Source organism: Pseudophryne corroboree, chromosome 1 (genome assembly GCF_028390025.1).
Source record: "Pseudophryne corroboree isolate aPseCor3 chromosome 1, aPseCor3.hap2, whole genome shotgun sequence".
Taxonomy (NCBI): domain Eukaryota; kingdom Metazoa; phylum Chordata; class Amphibia; order Anura; family Myobatrachidae; genus Pseudophryne; species Pseudophryne corroboree.
Genome location: NC_086444.1, coordinates 482,373,577 through 482,395,408, shown reverse-complemented (window position 1 = coordinate 482,395,408; position 21,832 = coordinate 482,373,577). Strand labels below are relative to the sequence as shown.

The window sequence follows — 21,832 nt, the reverse complement described above, 5'->3', positions numbered from 1 at the left end:
GGGATCATATAGGACGAACAGAGTCCGACTTTCTGTGACTAGAAGTTCTCTTCACATATATCTTCAGAGACCTCACAACATCCAAGAACTTTGATGTAATTGAGGAGTCAGTAGCTACTGGCACCACAAGAGGTTGGTTGATATGAAATGCCGACACAACCTTCGGAAGAAACTGCTGACGTGTCCGGAGTTCAGCTCTATCTTCGTAGAAGATCAAGTAAGGACTTTTACAGGACAAAGCCCCTAATTCCAACACACGTCTAGCAGAAGCTAAGGCCAACAACGTGACCGCCTTCCAAGTAAGAAATTTGACCTCAACCTCCTGTAGAGGTTCAAACCAATCCGACTGGAGAAAACGCAACACCATGTTAAGGTCCCAAGGCGCCGCAGGCGGTACAAAGGGAGGTTGGATGTGCAGAACTCCCTTCAAAAAAGTCTGAACCTCAGGGAGGGCAGCCAATTGTTTCTAGAAGAAAATGGAGGGGGCCAAAACCTGGACCTTCACAGATCCCAACCTCAAGCACATATCCACACCTGCTTGCAGGAAGTGGAGAAACCGTCCAAGTTAAAACTCCACTGTAGGAAACTTCTTGGATTCACACCAAGAAACATATTTCTTCCAAATACGATGGTAATGTTTAGACGTTACCCCTTTCCTAGCCTGTATCAGGGTAGGAATGACCCTCTTCGGAATGCCCTTCCGAGCTAGTATCAGGCATTCAATCTCCATGCCGTCAAACGTAGCCGCGGTAAGTCTTGATAGGCGAACGGTCTCTGCAGCAGCAGATCCTCCGGAAGAGGCCTCGGCTCTTCCTGCAAGAGATTCAGAAGGTCCACGTACCAAGCCCACCTTGGCCAGTCCGCAGCAATGAGGATCGCCTCAACCCTGGATATCCTTACGAGCTTTAGAACTCTTGGAATGAGTGGAAGAGGTGGAAACTCATGCACCGACCAGGATACCCACGTAGACACCAGGGCGTCCACTGTTACTGCTTGTGGGTCCCTCGACCTGGAACAATAGCGTCAAAGCTTTTTGTTGAGACGAGAGGCCATCATGTCTATTTGGGGTAACCCCCAAAGGTCTGTCATTTCCTAGAACACCTCCGGATGGAGACCCCATTCCCTGGATGGAGACCCCATTCCCTGGATGGATGGAGATCGTGTCTGCTTCCCAGTTGTCTACTCCCGGAATGAAGATTGCGGAGAGCGCCAACGCGTGTCTTTCTGCCCAGAGGATGATTATCGTCACCTCTGACATTGCAGCTCTGCTCTTCGTTCCGCCCTGTCGGTTTATGTAGGCCACTGTCGTTACATTGTCCGACTGCACTTAAATGGCCCAATTTCTTAGAAGATGGGCCGCCTGAAGAAGACCGTTGTAGACGGCTCTTAGTTCTAGGATGTTGATGGGCAGGCTGGCTTCCAGACTTGACCACCTTCCTTGGAATGTTTCCCTCTGAGTGACTGCGCCCCAGCCCCGAAGGCTCGCATCCGTGGTTAGAAGGACCCAGTCCTGAATCCCGAACCTGCGGCCCTCCAGAAGGTGAGGCAATTGGAGCCACCAGAGGAGTGAAATCCTGGCCTTTGGCATCAGACTAATCCTCTGGTGCATGTGGAGATGAGATCCTGACCACTTGTCCAGGAGATCCAGTTGGAAGGCCTGAGCATGGAACCTTCCGTACTGGAGAGCCTTGTAAGAGGCAACCATCTTTCCCAAAAGGCGAATACAGTGATGAACTGACACTCGGGCTGGCTTCAGGACATCCCGGACCATTGTTTGTATCACCAACGCCTTTTCCTGCGGAAGAAACACCCTCTGCACTTCTATGTCGAGGATCATCCCCAGAAAAGACAACCTCTGGGTCGGTTCCAAATGTGACTTTGGGAGATTCAGAATCCAACCGTGGACTCTGAGTAGGTGCGTTGTGAGAACAATGGGTTGCAACAGCTTCTCCTTGGATGAAGCCTTTATCAGCAGATCGTCCAGATATGGAATGATGTTCACTGCTTGTTTGCGGAGGAGAACCATCATCTCTGCCATCACCTTGGTGAACACCCTCGGTGCTGTTGAGAGGCCGAATGGCAGGACCTGGAAATGACAGTCCAATAATGTGAAACGGAGATAAGCCTGATGCGGCAGCCAAATCAGAATGTGGAGATACGCATCCTTGATATCCAGGGATACCAGGAATTCCCCCTCTTCCAGACCTGATTATCACCGCCCTGAGAGACTCCATCTTGAACTTGAACTCCTTTAGAAAGGGGTTCAGTGATTTTAGGTTCAGAATGGGCCTGACCGAACCATCCGGTTTCGGACCACGAAAAGGTTCGAATAGTAACCTGTGGTTTGTAAATGCGGAGGAACTGGTACAATGACCTGTGCCTCCACCAACTTCTGGACAGCTTCCTGTAGTACAGTTCTGTCTTCCAGTAGAACTGGCAAGCCTGATTTGAAAAATCGGTGAGGGAGATTTTGAAATTCCAGCCTGTATCCCTGGAACCCGATATCTATCACCCAGGCATCCAGGCCGGACGATACCCAGACGTGACTGAACTGAGTCTCGCCCCCACCGTCCCCACCTCCAGGCCGTGCAGTCCACCATCATGCGGAGAACTTTGGCATACCTGAAGCAGGCTTTTGTTCCTGGGAACCTGCAGCAGCAGGTTTCTTGGATTTAACTCGACCTATCCTAAAGAAGGTATTGGACGGTTTGGCCTTTCTAGGCTTGTTAGGCCGAAAGGACTGAGATGCTGATGAAGAGAAGTATTTCTTTGGAGCAGGAGCAGCTGAGTGAAGAAACGGAGACTTACCCGCTGTAGCCGTGGATATCCATGCCTCCAATGCTTCCCCAAAGAGAGCCAGACCTGTGTAGGGTAGGGACTCCACACTTTTCCTGGATTCCGCGTCGGCAGACCACTGGCACAGCCACAGTCCCCGACGAGCTGAAACAGACATGGAAGAGATCTCCGCAGCCATGGAACCCAGGTCTTTCATGGATTCTACCATAAAACCTGCTGAATGGTGAATGTTACGCAAAAACAATTCAACATCCCCTCTATCCATCGTATCCAACTCCTCTTAGTAAGGTAGCCAACCACTTTACTATAGCCCTTGCAATCCATGCACTAGCAATAGTGGGACGTAATATGGCCCCTGAAGCAGTGTACATTGATTTAAGTGTATTATCAATTTTTCTATCAGTCGGCTCATTTAAGGCGGTAGATCCTGGAACAGGTAAAACCACCTTTTTTGAGAGTCTGGACACAGATGCGTCAACAATAGGCAGGTTTTCCCATTTTTTTCTATCCTCCTCAGGGAAACGAAACGACACCTGGACCCTTTTAGGGATCTGGAATTTTTTCTCCGGGTTTTCCCATTCTTTCTCAAATATAGCATTCAATTCCTTTGACGCAGGGAAGGTTAGCGAGGCTTTCTTATTTTCAGTGAAAAAAGCCTCCTCAACCTGCTCAGGTGTGGTATAATTTATATTTAACACATCCCTGATAGCCTTTATCATTAATTGCACCTATTTTGCAAGAGAGGCAGACCCCTGCAACACATCCCCATTACCGTCTGTGGTATCAGAATCTGTATCCGTGTCATTTTGCATGATGTTAACAAGCGCACGTATCTGGGGGTATATAGCGAGGCGTCTTGAGGTACCAGAATCGGGCCATACAGTTCTGTAATACCTGGGTTGCAGACTAATTACTCGCAACCCTGTCGGAAATCTGAGTAATACAAGATTTGATACAGGAAAACCATTCAGGTTCCCTTGCTGGAATCTGTGCTAAACCAGTGCTATCCTGATTACATGGAATGGGATCATCCTATGAGGACATATTCTCCGCAGCATATGACACAGTGTCCCAGGACATAGCTAAAGGAGACCACCAAACACTCCACACACACAGGTGAGGGCAGACAGAGTTTCCTCCCCAAGAATGGCAAGAGAGACACAGAGATTGGAGCCAACCCACACACAGCACTTTTACCAAAGGGAGACCCCTTGTCAACACTGACTGTGCACCTTAATAGGATTAACAGTCGTATTGCAGCCCCCCCCCCATTCCACAACCCCCTGGTACCGTTTACAGAAAGCTGGAGTTGCTGTGGAGGGACCTTCTTTCCTGGTCAGCGCTGTGCAGGCAGGAAAATGGCGCTGAAACACTGCTGGGTCCGCTCTGAGGAGAAGCTCCGCCCCCAAAATGGCGCTGTCTTCCCGCTCTTCTTCTGCTTATACTGGCCTGAGGAATTAGTGCTGGCTGAGATCCTGGGACCCTGACAGGCTTCTGGACCAGTGTAGGGTGTAGCGCTGGCTCAGGGCGCCCCTCACAGCGCCGCACCATGTACCTCTGATCCATCCCCGGAGCGCAGTTAATACTGCGCTCCTACCCTGTTGCCGCCATCTTCACACCAACCCCCCGCTTACTAGGGGGGTCGGTGTCTCACTCACCACCGATTATTCAGCTCTGCAAGGGGGTGGCGGCATGCTGCTGGGGCGAGCGGTCCCATGTGTCGGAGAACGATCAGACCCCTCTGGAGCTCAGTGTCCAGTCACCGGAGACTGTGGCTCAGACCCCGCAGGGCGGACACTGCCCCCCCCCCCCTCAGTCCCTCGCTGCAGGGAGGCTGTTGCCAGCAGCCTCCCTGTAAAACAAAAAACTCTAAAACAACATTTTACTAGGAAAACTCAGGAGAGCTCCCCTAGCTGTGACCGACTCCTCCGGGCACATTTTCTAAACTGAGGCTGGTAGGAGGGGCATAGAGGGAGGAGCCAGCCCACACCCTCAAACTGTTAAAGTGCCAATGGCTCCTAGTGGACCCGTCTAAACCCCATAGTACTAATGTGGACCCCAGCATCCTCTAGGACGTAAGAGAAAGTGACATGACAGAATGGAGAAGTAGTAAATTGTGAGGTAATGTTCTCTGTTATTAGCCATATGAGACTTCATAAGACTGGTGTTACTGTACTTGTCTACTGTATGTATTTGGAGGACATAGTCAAGGTCATTTTAGCACATATACTGTATAAACACAATGAGGTACTGTATACTTACTATAACTGCTTTAAGGGACAAATATGAGTTGTTGCTTGTATTGCACAGGACACATAATGAAACCATTAAGGGAAATTAAAATATAGATACATTTGTAATTCACAAACTAAAAAATAACTTTCTAGATCTTGATATTATGAGCAGTTAAAAAATACATCTTATAGTTTCTGGCATGATGAACTATAATAACCATGGTGAAGATATACAATATAACAAAAACATGCCATGTGACGGTAACAAGAGTATAGTGGAAAATTACCATTTGCTAACATTATATAAATCTCATTTGTCGCCTTACCATAATTGAACTGACTATTGGACTTCTCACAATTGATGATGTTGAATCGATATGCAGTGTTTGTCTTCATTCCACCCACTTCAAAGTAAAACCACTGATGATAATGATTGCTGTTTATATCAGAGTTTAAGATGAGATCATATTCATTTCTGGAAGAAAAAAAAACCACACATGCAGTTTTTGACAGGACATTTTGAATGGACTTCCTTAAGTTGGAGGATGGAACGTCTGTCTGTCTTACTTTCTAATCTGAATTACTTTCCGCAGGTTTCCAGACTCAAACTTAGAGTTGAACTTGAGAACATCACTTTCATCTGGTATGGAGCAACTGGAATGCATTACAAAAACAAAAACAAAAGGAAATACCTTAATTTCTCATTACGTACTTTGATTTTACTGCTAACTACATTTATCCCCACAGAACACAAAGACTAAAGTAAAAGTGATGTAAAGACAACTATGATTAATCTAAACCACGATAAATGTTATATGAGGTACATATCCCTTAAAGCTTTTTTTTTTCCATGAACATGGCTGATTTATAGACAGCAATGAAACTATATAACTGACAAATACAGATGTGTCCTTATACATCTAGTCGTAATACGCCACATCTAGCAGGGGTGAGCTGACGGGTCCCATGCAAAACATTTTTTGCCAAAAATGCATCTAAGCTGGAATGTGGAATCAAAAAAATGAGAAAGCGCTATTCACATCTGATGTGGATTTTATTTTTCATTGATTATCAATTTTTACTAAAAGCACATTAAATATGTTTAATGCCGGCCGGCAATACACAGAGAAAACAATAAAATATTACAATAAAATGAATAATTTTCTAAACGTGACTTTACATCTGCATACTGTCTAATTTATAGTGTGTCAGAATTATGACAATTATTTATATGCACATGGTGTATCAACCATATGGATCCTCTTCTTATCCTCAGATATTTTTAGGCAGATGGTAGTCGTGTATCTTTATCACAATATTACACCATACTTATGTCCATATGTTCCAAATTTAGTTGAAGTGCATGTGATAAAAGTAACAGTCCTGTTATTAGTGAGTAACAGATATTAATTGCAGTTTGTAAAGGAAAGCTGGTATGAATATAGTCACTGTGCCACAGTGTATAATTTAAATACCGTGATGAGGCTTCTGTTCAGACGCACTGGTGGAAATGCTTCTCCTGGCTAAGCAAATTGCCTTTGGTTGGAGTAGAACAGGTGTCCGCTCGTGTCCACGGTATATTCTTTAATTCCTCCCGGCCGGTGTGCAACACCCTCGGCCTTATCCGGAGTCCGTGAGCGGTTAGAGGAAGGGTTTTTCTCACCTCCCCAAGACTTGTGCCCAGCTGGCCGGCTGATGAACTCGGTCTGCAGTAAGCAGCGACCGGAGATGCTGACAGACGCGTTTCTCCGCCTAATTGCAAAATATCGGCGGCTTCCTCAGTGTCATAGCTATGCACACCGTCCGGGAGGAATTAAAGAATATACCGTGGACACGAGCGGACACCTGTTCTACTCCAACCAAAGGCAATTTGCTTAGCCAGGAGAAGCATTTCCACCAGTGCGTCTGAACAGAAGCCTCATCACGGTATTTAAATTATACACTGTGGCACAGTGACTATATTCATACCAGCTTTCCTTTACAAACTGCAATTAATATCTGTTACTCACTAATAACAGGACTGTTACTTTTATCACATGCACTTCAACTAAATTTGGAACATATGGACATAAGTATGGTGTAATATTGTGATAAAGATACACGACTACCATCTGCCTAAAAATATCTGAGGATAAGAAGAGGATCCATATGGTTGATACACCATGTGCATATAAATAATTGTCATAATTCTGACACACTATAAATTAGACAGTATGCAGATGTAAAGTCACGTTTAGAAAATTATTCATTTTATTGTAATATTTTATTGTTTTCTCTGTGTATTGCCGGCCGGCATTAAACATATTTAATGTGCTTTTAGTAAAAATTGATAATCAATGAAAAATAAAATCCACATCAGATGTGAATAGCGCTTTCTCATTTTTTTGATTTCCCTGTTCCATTTTAGGGGTAAAATACCAAATTGCCCCTGAGAGAGCTGCTCACACACCTGTTAAATCATAGCGCCAGGAAGTTTCTTTTGTTAAGCTGGAATGTGATGTGACTAGGATGCACCAGGAGACTGTGCGGATTAACCTGATACGCAGCTGAGTTTGTATATGAAGCTCAACAGAACTTGGCATGGAAAAAAGCCACAGCCTCTGCACAGTAGTACTTCGTATGCAGATTCAGAGACTCAGTCGCACAGATATATACAGTGCCACATCGCGTCTAAGATGCATTTTCATCAAAAAAGAAGCCGCCGCTGGCAGAGTCTTGCGGGACCTGGTATGCCAAGATGGGCTTTGTCTAGATACACCTTTGCTGCAGTCATGCCACAACTGTACACAATCGACTAAGCGTAAAGTTTCCTTTTATTTTTTTAATGAATGGTTAGAGCTGAAAGGTATGATTTAATATAATTTCTTTAAGTCTATATAGTAGGTAATCAAATTTTTAAATATATTAGAACATTCCAAAAATGTATAACAAATATTGGAAACTTTAAAATAAAATAAAAAAGTGACTTACCTGGGATCATCAAGATCATATATCACCCTATCTATTATATCATTGGGATGAATCATTCTTTCAACGTCTTGAGAAATTTTTGTCCTATGGAAATGAAGAAAGTGTTAAGATGGTTAATTTAAAAAAGCGGGGGGGTATTCAGTTGCCAAGAAACACCTCATACTCAAATCATGGCAGCTCGGTTGGTTAGAAGGTGCTTGGTTGTAGTGTATTATTATTATTATTATTTTTTTTTAATGTTTTTTTATTGACAAGTAAGATCAAAAATAATCAATACACGCATACAGTTCAAATATCTAGTTCAAAAACAAGATGTGCTTGTAGTACAGCACATCAGGTAAGGAAAACAAGATTGAGTAAACAAGAGATAGGAACAAATACAGAGTGATGCAAAGACTGGAGAATAATTACAGACACAGTATATATAAATCACAGCTTTGAATATTTGATGTTGCATCACGTAACCGAAGGAAATTCAGAATGGAGCACCAAAGTCTAGGACTTCTAAATTATACCATTTAGTAGATTGGAAGCATTTCCATAGGGCATCATTAATTAGCGGGGATAAAGTGTGAACGTATGGGAGCCATGTGTCAAAATGTTTCCCTGAAGCGTAGTATTGGTCCAGTCTAAGTGAAACAAATATGAGATTCTAGGGTGTAATAAGGAAATGGGAAAGGATTCTGATGAAATACAAAGTATTGTTTTTTTCGCGGCTGCAGCCAACTTGATAAGTAAAGTACGATTCCCTCTAGTTAATGTACTAAGAGGAGATTTAGTGTATATGCCCCAAAATGCCCAGGTTTTATCAATGGTGAACTGGATTTTCAAATTGTTTGTAATATATACAGTAGTTGGAGTGCTCGCCACAGGGCCTGCACTTTCGGGAAGGACCACAAGCAATGAACTATGTCTGCTTCTGGCAAACCGCATTTATAACAATTAGAATTAAGGGCATCTCCAATGAGGAACTTCCGTTTAGGTGTGAAATAGGCCCTATGCAGTATTAACTGGTGCATCTCCGTATACGAGGTCGATACCAGCATTTTATCCAAAATCATCTAGAATGGACTTCAGCGTGAGATCTGGAAACTCCAGTTCCCATCGGAACAAACCTACAGTACCAGAGTTCAGGTTAAGTCGAGGTCGTGAGTGGGTGTGTATGAAAGCAGTGGAGAAGTGACCTTCCTAGCCATGTTGCAGTGTTCCGTCTAAAGTATTAGTCCTATCAGTCTCAGTCAAAGTGGAAAGAACCCTTTGTACATAACTACTCGCTTGTAAGAAGGGGAATAGGGGGATCACCAAGGACGGAAATCGTTCCATTATTTGTGAATGCATGAGCAGGACCAAATTCTATTTGCATAAGAATTGATGGACGTACTTAAGGCCTCCTTTATACAAAGTATGAAATACCTGAGAAGTATTGTGTGGTTCAAAGTCAGGGTTACCCCAAAGAGGTAAATATAGAGAGGTATGTCGTGACAGATACAATTTAGAACACACCATCCTCCATGCCACACAGGTAGATGATAATAGGACGTTATATTTTATAGAAGCAGGCATGGAGTGTGGTGTAGGTTGCACTAGGGACACTAAGTTCCGGTTTGGTGCGAAAGTTTGTTCTAATTGTAGGTTAGCGTAAACATTGCGTCCATTAATCCAGTCCAAAGCAATTCTATTTTTTGCTGCCAGTGCGTAAGTGCGCAGGCACGGTAAGTTTAGGCCACCCAGGGTTCTTGGCTGTTGTAATTTAAATAATGAAACCCTTGGCCGTTTACCTGCCCAAATAAATTTGATCAATGCTTTATTTAGTAGGGCAAATGTACTTTTAGGCGGGATCAACGGGAGCATTTGCAACATATATAAAAAGCGTGGAAAACAAATAATTTTATATAAATGGCAGCACCCATTGTACGTCAAAGGGAGGTGGGCCCACTTAGAAAAATCTGTGTAGGTCCTGGTAAGTAGTGAGCAAAAAATGTAATGTATATAACTTGGAGGGATGATTAGGGATTTTGATACCTAAATATGTGATACAATAGTCAAGTGCCCATTGAAATGGAAACGAGGTCCCCCAACCCAATTCAGCAGAGGAAAAGAAGGCCAAGGCTTCAGTCTTGGAATGGTTAATTTTAAACCCAGACACTATTTCAAAGGAATCTAAAATGGAGATTAAATGTGCCAGTGCAGCGTGGGGGTTACTAAAATAGAGCAGGATAACATCAGCGAATGCAGAGAATTTAAGCTCCAAGTGTGCCAGTTTAATGCCATGCCATCTATTTTCTTTCAGGAAGTGCCGAATAAGGGGGTCCAGAGCCAAGTAAAACAGGAGTGGGGACAAAGGGCAACCCTGTCTAGTGCCTCGATGTAGTTGAAAAAAGCGGGTGTTATGGGCATTAATTGTCAAAAAAGCAAAAGGCTGTTGATAATAGGATTTTGGTACTTACCGATAAATCCTTTTCTCCTAGTCCGTAGAGGATGCTGGGGACTTCAAAAGGACCATGGGGTATAGACGGGATCCGCAGGAGCTTGGGCACACTGAAAAGACTTAATCTGGGTGTGAACTGGCTCCTCCCTCTATGCCCCTCCTCCAGACCTCAGTTATAGGAACTGTGCCCAGGAGAGACGGACATTTCGAGGAAAGATTTTTGTTTAAACTAAGGGCTACCAACATACCAGCCCACACCACAAACATACCGTACAACCAGAGTAACATTAAACAAGATAACAGTATGAATTAACAACAGCAACAAGCTGAAACAAGAAATACACAACCCGTGTATAAACTAATTTAACTAGCAAGAAATCACTGCAAGTAACAGTCCGCACTGGGATGGGCGCCCAGCATCCTCTACGGACTAGGAGAAAAGGATTTATCGGTAAGTACCAAAATCCTATTTTCTCTTACGTCCTAGAGGATGCTGGGGACTCCAAAAGGACCATGGGGTTTATACCAAAGCTCCAGAACGGGCGGGAGAGTGCGGACGACTCTGCAGCACCGACTGAGCAAACGCAAGGTCCTCATCAGCCAGGGTATCAAACTTATAGAACTTAGCAAAAGTGTTTGAACCCGACCAAGTAGCTGCTCGGCAAAGCTGTAACGCCGAGACCCCTCGGGCAGCCAGCCAAGAATAGTCTGTTTTGAAGCAGGATGACCAATTTTGTTGGAAGCATACAAGACAAAAAAACGCCTCAGTTTTTCTGGCAACAGCTGTTCTAGTGACGTAGATCTTCAACGCTCTTACAACATCCAGAGATTTTGGAATCGCCACAGCCTCCGTAGCCACCGGGACCACAATAGGTTGGTTAATGTGAAATGAAGAAACCACCTTCGGCAGAAATTGTTGACGAGTCCTCAATTCCGCCCTATCTGTATGAAAAATCAAGTACGGGCTCTTATGAGATAAGGCCGCCAACTCTGACACCCGCCTGGCAGACGCCAGCGCCAACAGCATAACTACCTTCCAAGTGAGAAATTTAAATTCAACCTTATGCAAAGGTTCAAACCAGGAAGACATGAGAAACCATAAGACCACATCAAGCTCCCATGGAGCTACAGGAGGCACAAACAGAGGATTGATATGCATTACTCCTTTCACAAAAGTCTGAACCTCTGGGAGGACCGCTAATTCTTTTTGAAAGAAAATAGACAAAGCCGAAATCTGCACTTTGATGGAACCTAATTTCAGGCCTGCGTCGACTCCCGCCTGTAAAAAGTGGAGAAAGCGCCCCAAGTGAAAATCTTCCGCAGGAGCCATTTTAGACTCACACCAGGAAACATACTTTCTCCAAATACGGTGATAATGTTTCGCTGTAACCTCCTTCCTAGCCTTAATGAGAGTTGGAATGACCTCCCTGGGGATACCCTTACGAGCTAAGATCTGGCGCTCAACCTCCATGCCGTCAAACGCAGCTGCGGTAAGTCTGGAAACACGCATGGACCCTGCAACAACATGTCCTCTCTTAGAGGAAGCGGCCAAGGATCTTTCACCAATAATTCCTGAAGATCCGGGTACCAGGCCCTTCTTGGCCAATCTGGAACGACGAAAATCGCCTGAATCCTTGCTCGTCGAATGATCCCCAGTACCCTTATAATGAGAGGAAGTGGAGGGAACACATACACCGACTGGAACACCCACGGAGACACCAGGGCGTCCACTGCACTGGCTTGGGGGTCCCTTGACCTGGAACAATACCTCGGGAGCTTCTTGTTGAGACGAGACGCCATCATGTCGATCAACGGAATTCCCCAACGTTTTGTCACTTCTGCAAATAATTCTTGGTGAAGAGCCCACTCTCCCGGATGGAGATCGTGTCTGCTGAGAAAATCTGCTTCCCAGTTGTCCACTCCCGGTAGGAAGACTGCTGACAGGGCGCTCACGTGTTGTTCCACCCAGCGAAGGATTCTTGTGGCCTCCGCCATTGCCGCTCTGCTCCTTGTTCCGCCTTGACGGTTTATATGTGCCACCGCTGTGATGTTGTCTGACTGTACCCGGACAGGTCGACCCTGAAGAAGGCTTCTTGCTTCCAGCAGGCCGTTGTAAATGGCTCTTAACTCGAGAACATTTATGTGGAGACAAGCTTCCTGGAGCGACCATTTCCCCTGGAAGTTCCTTCCTTGGGTGACTGCGCCCCAGCCCCGGAGACTTGCATCTGTTGTCAGAAGTTCCCAATCCTGGATAACAAACCGGCGTCCCCCTAGGAGGTGAAGACTTTGTAGCCACCACAGGAGAGAAATTCTGGCTCTGGGAGATAGACTTATCTTCCGGTGCATGTGCAGGTGAGACCCGGACCATTTGCTCAGCAAGTCCCACTGAAACACCCGGGCATGAAACCTACCAAATGGAATGGCTTTGTACGCTGCAACCATTTTCCCCAGAACCCGAGTACAGTGATGGGTCGACACACTCAGAAGTTCCCTGACCATCGTCTGCAGTTCCAGAGCTTTTTCTTCTGGAAGAAATACTTTCTGTAAATCCGTGTCCAGAATCATGCCCAGAAAAGGCAGCCGAGTGGTCGGAATCAACTGAGATTTTGGCAAATTGAGTACCCAACCGTGCTGTCGCAGAACAGACAGTGACAAATTTACACTTCTCAGCAACCGTTCCTTGGACCTCGCCTTTATCAGGAGATCGTCCAAGTACGGGATAATTGTAACCCCTTGTTTGCGAAGGAGAACCATAATTTCCGCCATGACTTTGGTGAAAATCCTCGGAGCCGTGGAAAGCCCAAACGGCAACGTCTGAAATTGGTAATGAGAATCCTGTATCGCAAACCTGAGGAAGGCCTGATGTGAAGGACATATCGGGACATGTAAGTAGGCATCCTTTATGTCGACTGACGCCATAAAATCCCCCCCTTCCAGGCTGGCAATTACCGCTCGAAGAGATTCCATCTTTAACTTGAAAACTTTCAAGTATGGATTGAGGGATTTTAGATTTAGAATTGGTCTGACCGAACCGTCCGGATTCGGCACAACAAAGAGGCTCGAGTAGAACCCTCCCCCCGTTGGGACGAGGGAACGGGAACAATGACCCTCTGTAGACACAATTTTTGTATCGCTGCCAGCACCACCTCTCTGTCCGGAAGAGCTACTGGTAACACCGAAATGAAGAACCGGTGAGGGGGTATCTCCCGAAACTCCAGATTGTATCCCTGAGACACAATCTCTAGGACCCAAGGATCCAGGTCTGATAGAATCCAGACCTGACTGAATATTTGTAGATGGCCCCCCACCGGTCCGGACTCCCCCAGGGAAGCCCCAGCGTCATGCGTTGGACTTGGTAGAAGCAGGGGAGGACTTTTGGTCCTGGGCGCCTGACACTGCAGGTGGTTTCCTTCCCCTTCCTCTACCTTTTGAAGCGAGGAAGGACAAACCTTTTCCACGCCTGTTTTTATTGTGACGAAAGGACTGCATCTGCTGATGTGGTGCCTTTTTCTGTTGTGTGGGAACATAAGGAAGAAAAGAGGACTTACCCGCAGTCGAGGTCGAGACCAGGTCAGCCAAGCCGTCCCCAAACAAGACAGTACCTTTGAAGGGTAACGCTTCCATAGCCCTCTTGGAGTCGGCATCAGCATTCCATTGATGGATCCACAACGCCCTCCTGGCTGATATCGACATGGCATTGGCTCGCGATCCCAAGAGACAGACATCCCACGCCGCATCCTTCAGGTAATCTGCAGCGTCCTTGATATAACCAAGAGTCAAAAGAACATTATCTTTATCAAGGGTATCCATATCATTAGCTAAATTCTCAGCCCATTTAGCAATAGCACTACTCACCCATACCGACGCCACAGCAGGTCTGAGCAATGCACCCAAATTAGCGAAAAAGGACTTCAGAGACGTCTCCAGCTTGCGATCCGCCGGATCTTTGAGAGCTGCCATGTCAGGAGACGGAAGCGCCACTTTCTTAGACAAGCGAGATAGAGCTTTGTCAACATTTGGAGACGCCTCCCATTTTTCCCTGTCATCCGAGGAGAACGGATATGCCATGTAAATCCTCTTGGGAATCTGCCACCTCTTATCCGGCAACTCCCAAGCCTTTTCACAAAGAGTATTCATTTCATGAGAGGGGGGTAACTTCACCTCAGGTTTTTTTCCCTTAAACAAGCAAATCCTTGTTTCCTGTACCGCAGGTTCATCCGAAATGTGTAAAACATCTTTTATAGCCACAATCATGTACTGAATACTCTTAACTAATCGTGGATGTAAAGCAGCCTCAGTGAAATCGACCTCGGAATCAGAGTCCGTGTCGGTATCCGTATCTACCACTTGAGTAAATGGCCGCTTTTGCGAACCAGATGGGGTCTGAACCCGAGACAAAGCTTCTTCCATGGACTTTTTCCACACCTGTGTCTGTGACTCAGACTTATCCAACCTCTTTGATAAAGAAGCTACATTGGAATTTATCGTACTGAGCAATGCGAGTAAATCAGGTGTCGGCTGCGTCGACAGTCCCAAATCTAGCCCCGCATCCGCTCCCCCAATAACCTCCTCTGGTTAATAACATTCAGCCTCAGACATGCCGACACGTAGTACCGACACACAGATACACACAGAACGTCCCAGCTAGGTGACAGGCCCACAATGAAGCCCAGATAGAGGACACAGAGGGAGTATGCCAGCTCACACTCCAGCGCCCATATATCCCGACAAAAGATATATGTACCAAGCGCTGCTTAGTTTATAATGATAAGAAGCACCACACTGCGGCCCCCCCCCCCCTTCTGAATATCTCCCCGTTACTTGTGAGAGGAATGTGGAGGTCCCGGCAGCGTCTCCTTCAGCCGCCTGTTGAAGGAGAAGATGGCGCCTGTGAGCCGCGGGACGAAACTCCGCCCCCTTCCCGGCGTGCTTCGGCCCGCCAAATTTGAAAATGAAAAAGATGCCGGCGGGGGTTTAAGAAACGGTGCCGAGGCACCGAAAGCCTTGTGCCGGTCCCCGACCTCAGTAACATGTTGCCCAGGGCACCCCCCCACCCCCCAGCACCTACCGTTTGTGATGTGTGTGGGAGCATGGAGCACAGCGTTACCGCTGTTCTGTACCTTCCGTTACTGAAGTCTTCTGCCGTCCTGAAGTCTTCTGATCTTCTCATACTCACCCGACTTCTTTCTTCTGGCTTCTGTGAGGGGGTGACGGCGTGGCACCGGGAACAAGCAGCTAGGTGCACCAAGTGATCGAACCCTCTGGAGCTAATGGTGTCCAGTAGCTGAGAAGCAGAGCCCTTAACTAAGAAGAAGTAGGTCTGCTTCTCTCCCCTCACTCCCACGCTGCAGGGAGCCTGTAGCCAGCAGGTCTCCCTGAAAATAAAAACCTAACAAAAAGTCTTTTCCAGAGAAACTCAGGAGAGCTCCCCTGTGAGTCTCCAGTCAGTCCTGGGCACAAAGTCTAACTGAGGTCTGGAGGAGGGGCATAGAGGGAGGAGCCAGTTCACACCCAGATTAAGTCTTTTCAGTGTGCCCAAGCTCCTGCGGATCCCGTCTATACCCCATGGTCCTTTTGGAGTCCCCAGCATCCTCTAGGACGTAAGAGAAATAAGGTGTGAAATACATGTAAGAAGTCAGGTCCAAATTCCCGATGCTGAAAGAATCTACCTAAATGAGCCCAGGAGACCCAATCAGCAGCCTTATCAGCATCACAACTGAGGACTATGTTTCCTGTCTCCAGGGAACTGTGTGTTTTGATCATGGCTGCCAATAATGAGCGGACATTATGAACTGAATGTCTGTTACATAGAAAACCTGTCTGTGCAGGATGTAGTAATTTAGGCAGAACCAACTGAAGATGGAAGGCAATAATTTTTGTAAATATCTTGAAATCCTGGTTCAATAGAGAGATTGGAAACCAAAGTGGGGTCCTTATTCGGTTTGGTGAGGACAAATTCCCTGGCTGTGTTAAAATCAGGTGAAGCTGAGTGACCTGTAAGAATAGAATTATAGAGTTTGGAAAGATGTTTTCTTATGTGCGGGGACAGAAGTTTATAGTATGCGGTAGAGAGGCCATCAGGTCCTAGGGTTTTCCCATTGGATAAGGATTTAATAACTGCCTCCAGCTCTGTATCCGTGATGGGGGAGCTAAGAGCTTCTCTGTCATCTGCAGAAAGGATAGGAAGACCAGCACTAGTCAAAAAATACAAGCCCTTTGTGGGTTGATCCGGAGGCGCAGTATATAAATTTTAAAAGAAAATTCAAGAAAAACGTCACTAATTGCATCCTGGATCAATGTCAATGAGCCTTGAGTATTTCGAATAGACGGTATGTGTTTAGGTGCAGAGGAAGCTTTCACCAGGTTTGCTAACAATTTCCCGGGGCAATTACCCCATCGGAAATATTTATTGGGCTGAAACAATAAGAACAATTTAGCCTGCTCAGCACAAAGGGTATCATGGACCGATTTCACATTCTTATACAATAATCTGTTAGCTTCAGTCGGGTTTGTTAATAATTGAGAGTATGACGAGGCAACTTTTTGGGTCGCATGGGATAATCTGTCCTGAAACAGTTTTTTCCTGGTGGCCACATAAGATAGTATATGGCCCCGAAGGACCGGTTTCGAAGCCTGCCAAAAAGGTTTATGTCGTCAGAATGAACACTATTGTCGTGAGCATAGTTTTGAAAGGATTGGGTTAAGTGAAGTCTGAAGTCGTCAGAGGAGGCTAGGTACAGTAGTCTGGAAAACACCAGTTGCGGGAATATGTGCGGGGTGTTGTGTAATGGTGATGGGAGCAAGGTCAGACAAAAGAATATTAGCTATAGTTGAGTCTTCAACTCTATGAATCAATGAACCTGATATCAACCAATAGTCTAGTCGGGAGAATAACTTATGGGGATGAGAGAAAAAGGTGTATTCTTTAGAATCAGGATGTAGGAACCCCCAGGGATCCATTATTTGTCATGATTCCAACAAGAGTGACAGGGTGGATGGAGCGGATCTACTCAACCCTTTCTGTCTGGGCCTACCCGATACCCGCCATGCAGAGCGAGCCCTCCCGCAGCCGGAGCTCATACGCAGCCGGGATCCAAGATGGCCACCGTCCTCCAGTGTACAGAATGTGTGCCGACTCAGGCCGTGAGTGGGGTGCAGGGGCGAACCGGGAAGCAGCACCATTTTGCCCCGCAATATCTCCTGACCCCGCAGAAGTAATTGCGCGGGTACCGGTCCTGGGGCAGCCGATGTTAAGGGGTTAATCGAGCAGCCAGGACGGAGAGCTCTCCTAAAATGCGGCCAGTCAGCTCGGCCTGCCCACCGGAAGTCTCTGTAGTGTATTATTTACTTATATTTGGTTGCTAAATTAACCACTTACTTGGCTTCTAAAAGGGATGTGAAACACTAGGTTAGCACCCGCACCACAAATATAATTTTTTTTCATTTGGGCACAAGAGAAGTAATCATTTTGTTGCATTTTATTAATTTACGAAGTATGTTCATTTGATAATATTTCAAGATTTTTTTTTACGTAAAGGAGATTATTAATATGGATTTTATACATTAATAAACAGCTTACTTTAGGCCTAATTTTTTCTCTACCCCAGATTACTACATTTCTATAGTTGTGGCCACAACTATTGGTGTCCTTGTGATTTTTTTTAAATAACTCACAAATTCCTCTAACTGTAAGTAGAAATTAACAGCATTTGGTCTCTTTAATTGTTGCTATCCCAGGCTAAATATTTAGTATCACATCCTTTGGTTGAAAATAACACTTTCTATAGCCATGGATGAGCACCACTGTACCATGGATGAGCTGACCTATTCTTCTTGTAAGTGTTCCCTCTAGAACTTGGGCAGGGCGCTGAGGTGCGGGCATGTTATCCATATGCGTGTGGCAGGCTGGGGAGGGGCCCCATCAATGTCACACTTGGGGGCGTGCTCAGAACAACACTTTCTTAATTATGTAGATGACAACATTCAACATATTGAAGACATGAATCTCTTTTGGGCTGCCTCTAAGCCGGTGCATCGAGACCATATAATTTCTCTAACGTCCTAAGTGGATGCTGGGACTCCGTAAGGACCATGGGGAATAGCGGCTCCGCAGGAGACAGGGCACAAAATAAAAGCTTGAGATATCAGGTGGTGTGCACTGGCTCCTCCCCCTATGACCCTCCTCCAAGCCAGTTAGATTTTTGTGCCCGGCCGAGAAGGGTGCAAACTAGGTAGCTCTCCAGAGCTGCTTAGAATAAAAGTTTAGTTAGGTTTTTTTATTTTCAGTGAGTCCTGCTGGCAACAGGCTCACTGCATCGTGGGACTAAGGGGAGAAGAAGCGAACTCACCTGAGTGCAGAGTGGATTGGGCTTCTTAGGCTACTGGACGTTAGCTCCAGAGGGACGATCACAGGTTCAGCCTGGATGGGTCACCGGAGCCGCGCCGCCGTCCCCCTTACAGAGCCAGAAGAGACGAAGGTCCGGTGAAAGCGGCGGCAGAAGACATCCTGTCTTCAAGACTAAGGTAGCGCACAGCACCGCAGCTGTGCGCCATTGCTCTCAGCACACTTCACACTCCGGTCACTGAGGGTGCAGGGCGCTGGGGGGGAGCGCCCTGAGACGCAATATAACACACATATACCTTAGCTGGCAAAAGGAATACATCACATATAGCTCCAGGGCTATATGGATGTATTTTTTCCCCTGCCATTTTACACAAAAAAGCGGGAGTTAAGGACGTCGTGAAGGGGCGGGGCCTATCTCCTCAGCACACTGGCGCCATTATTCCCTCACAGCTCCGCTGGAAGGACGGCTCCCTGATTCTCCCCTGCAGTACTGCATCTGATTCAGGGTAAAAAAGAGAAGGGGGGGCATTTTGGCAGCAAATAACTAGATTAACAGCAGCTATAAGGGATTAACACTTATATAAGGTTATCCCTGTATATATATATAGCGCTGGGTGTGTGCTGGCAGACTCTCCCTCTGTCTCTCCAAAGGGCTAAGTAGGGTCCTGTCCTCTATCAGAGCATTCCCGGTGTGTGTGTGTGTGCTGTGTGTCGGTACGCGTGTGTCGACATGTATGAGGAGGAAAATGAGGTGGAGGCGGAGCAGTTGCCTGTGTTAGTGATGTCACCCCCTAGGGAGTCGACACCTGACTGGATGATTGTGTTTAAGCAATTAAGTGATAATGTCAGCAATTTACAAAAAACTGTTGACGACATGAGAAAGCCGGCAAATCAATTAGTGCCTGTTCAGGCGTCTCAGACACCCTCAGGGGCCCTAAAACGGCCGCTACCTCAGTGGGTCGACACGGATCCAGATACAGATACTGAATCTAGTGTCGACGGTGACGAGACAAACGTAATGTCCAGTAGGGCCACACGTTACATGATCACGGCAATGAAAGAGGCATTGAACCTTTCTGACACTACAAATACCTCAAAGGCGGGTATTATGTGGGGTGTGAAAAAACTGCCAATAGTTTTTCCTGAGTCTGAGGAAATAAATGAGGTGTGTGATAAAGCGTGGGTTTCCCCCGATAAAAAACAGCTAATGTCTAATAAGTTATTAGCACTATACCCTTTCCCGCCAGAGGTTAGGGCACGGTGGGAAACACCCCCTAGGGTAGATAAGGCGCTCACACGTTTATCTAAACAAGTAGCGTTACCGTCCCCTGATACGGCCACCCTCAAAGAACCAGCTGATAGGAGGCTGGAAAATATCCTGAAAAGTATATACACACATACTGGTGTTATACTGCGACCAGCAATCGCATCAGCCTGGATGTGCAGTGCTGGAGTCGCATGGGCGGATTCCCTGACTGAGAATATTGATACCCTGGATAGGGACAATATTCTGTTAACTATAGAACATTTAAAGGATGCATTGCTATATATGCGTGATGCGCAGAGGGATATTTGTACCCTGGCATCAAGAGTAAGCGCAATGTCCATCTCTGCCAGAAGAGCATTATGGACCAGACAGTGGTCAGGGGACGCAGATTCCAAACGGCACATGGAAGTATTGCCGTATAAGGGGGAGGAGTTATTTGGGGCTGGTCTAACAGACCTGGTGGCCACGGCAACGGCTGGAAAATCCACCTTTTTACCCCAGGTTACTTCACATCAACAGAAAAAGACACAGTCTTTTCAAACTCAGTCCTTTCGTTCCCATAAGTACAAGCGAGCAAAAGGTCACTCTTTTCTGCCCAAGGGCAGAGGAAGAGGAAAAAGGCAGCACCATGCAGCCGCTTCCCAGGAGCAGAAGCCCTCCCCTGCTTCTGCCAAGTCTTCAGCATGACGCTGGGGCTTTACAAGCAGACTCAGACACGGTGGGGGCCGGTCTCAAGAATTTCAACGCGCAGTGGGCTCACTCGCAAGTGGATCCCTGGATTCTACAGGTAGTATCACAGGGGTACAAACTGGAATTCGAGGCGTTTCCTCCTCATCGGTTCCTGAAGTCTGCTTTACCAAAGTCTCCCTCCGACAGGGAGGCAGTTCTGGAAGCCATTCACAAGCTGTACTCCCAGCAGGTGATTATCAAGGTACCCCTCTTACAACAGGGGAAGGGGTATTATTCCACACTATTTGTGGTACCGAAGCCGGACGGCTCGGTGAGACCAATATTAAATCTAAAATCTTTGAACACTTACATAAAAAGGTTCAAATTCAAGATGGAGTCACTCAGAGCGGTGATAGCGAACCTGGAAGAGGGGGACTATATGGTGTCGCTGGACATCAAGGATGCTTATCTCCACGTCCCAATATATCCTTCTCACCAAGGGTACCTCAGGTTTGTAGTACAAAACTGTTATTATCAGTTTCAGACGCTGCCGTTTGGATTGTCCACGGCGCCTCGGGTCTTTACCAAGGTAATGGCCGAAATGATGATTCTTCTACGAAGAAAAGGCATCTTAATTATCCCTTACTTGGACGATCTCCTGATAAGGGCAAGAACCAAGGAACAGTTAGAAGTCGGAGTGGCACTATCTCAGGTAGTGCTAAGTCAGCACGGATGGATTCTAAAATATTCCAAAATCGCAGCTGATTCCAACGACACGTCTACTGTTCTTAGGAATGATTCTGGACACAGTCCAGAAGAAGGTGTTTCTCCCGGAGGAGAAGGCCAGGGAGTTATCCGAGCTAGTCAGGAACCTCCTAAAACCAGGACAGGTCACAGTGCATCAGTGCACAAGGGTCCTGGGAAAAATGGTGGCTTCTTACGAAGCGATTCCATTCGGAAGATTCCATGCAAGAACTTTTCAGTGGGATCTACTGGGAAAATGGTCCGGATCGCATCTTCAGATGCATCAACGGATAACCCTGTCGCCAAGGACAAGGGTGTCTCTCCTGTGGTGGCTTCAGAGGGCTCATCTACTAGAGGGCCGCAGATTTGGCATTCAGGAT

General features: G+C 46.3%; 1 protein-coding gene across 4 annotated transcripts in view; it reads right to left on the bottom strand.

Moving 5' to 3' along the window:
* Positions 1–21,832, bottom strand: part of AGTPBP1 (ATP/GTP binding carboxypeptidase 1) — a 455,468-nt gene that overhangs the window by 148,504 nt on the left and 285,132 nt on the right. For all 4 annotated transcript variants that reach the window (XM_063913782.1, XM_063913781.1, XM_063913783.1 and 1 more), the window contains 3 exons: positions 8,001–8,084; positions 5,598–5,684; positions 5,357–5,505 (listed from right to left, as the gene is read on the bottom strand). In XM_063913782.1, coding sequence (XP_063769852.1) covers positions 5,357–5,505; positions 5,598–5,684; positions 8,001–8,084 — 320 coding nt within the window. The remainder of the gene's footprint in view (positions 1–5,356; positions 5,506–5,597; positions 5,685–8,000; positions 8,085–21,832) is intronic.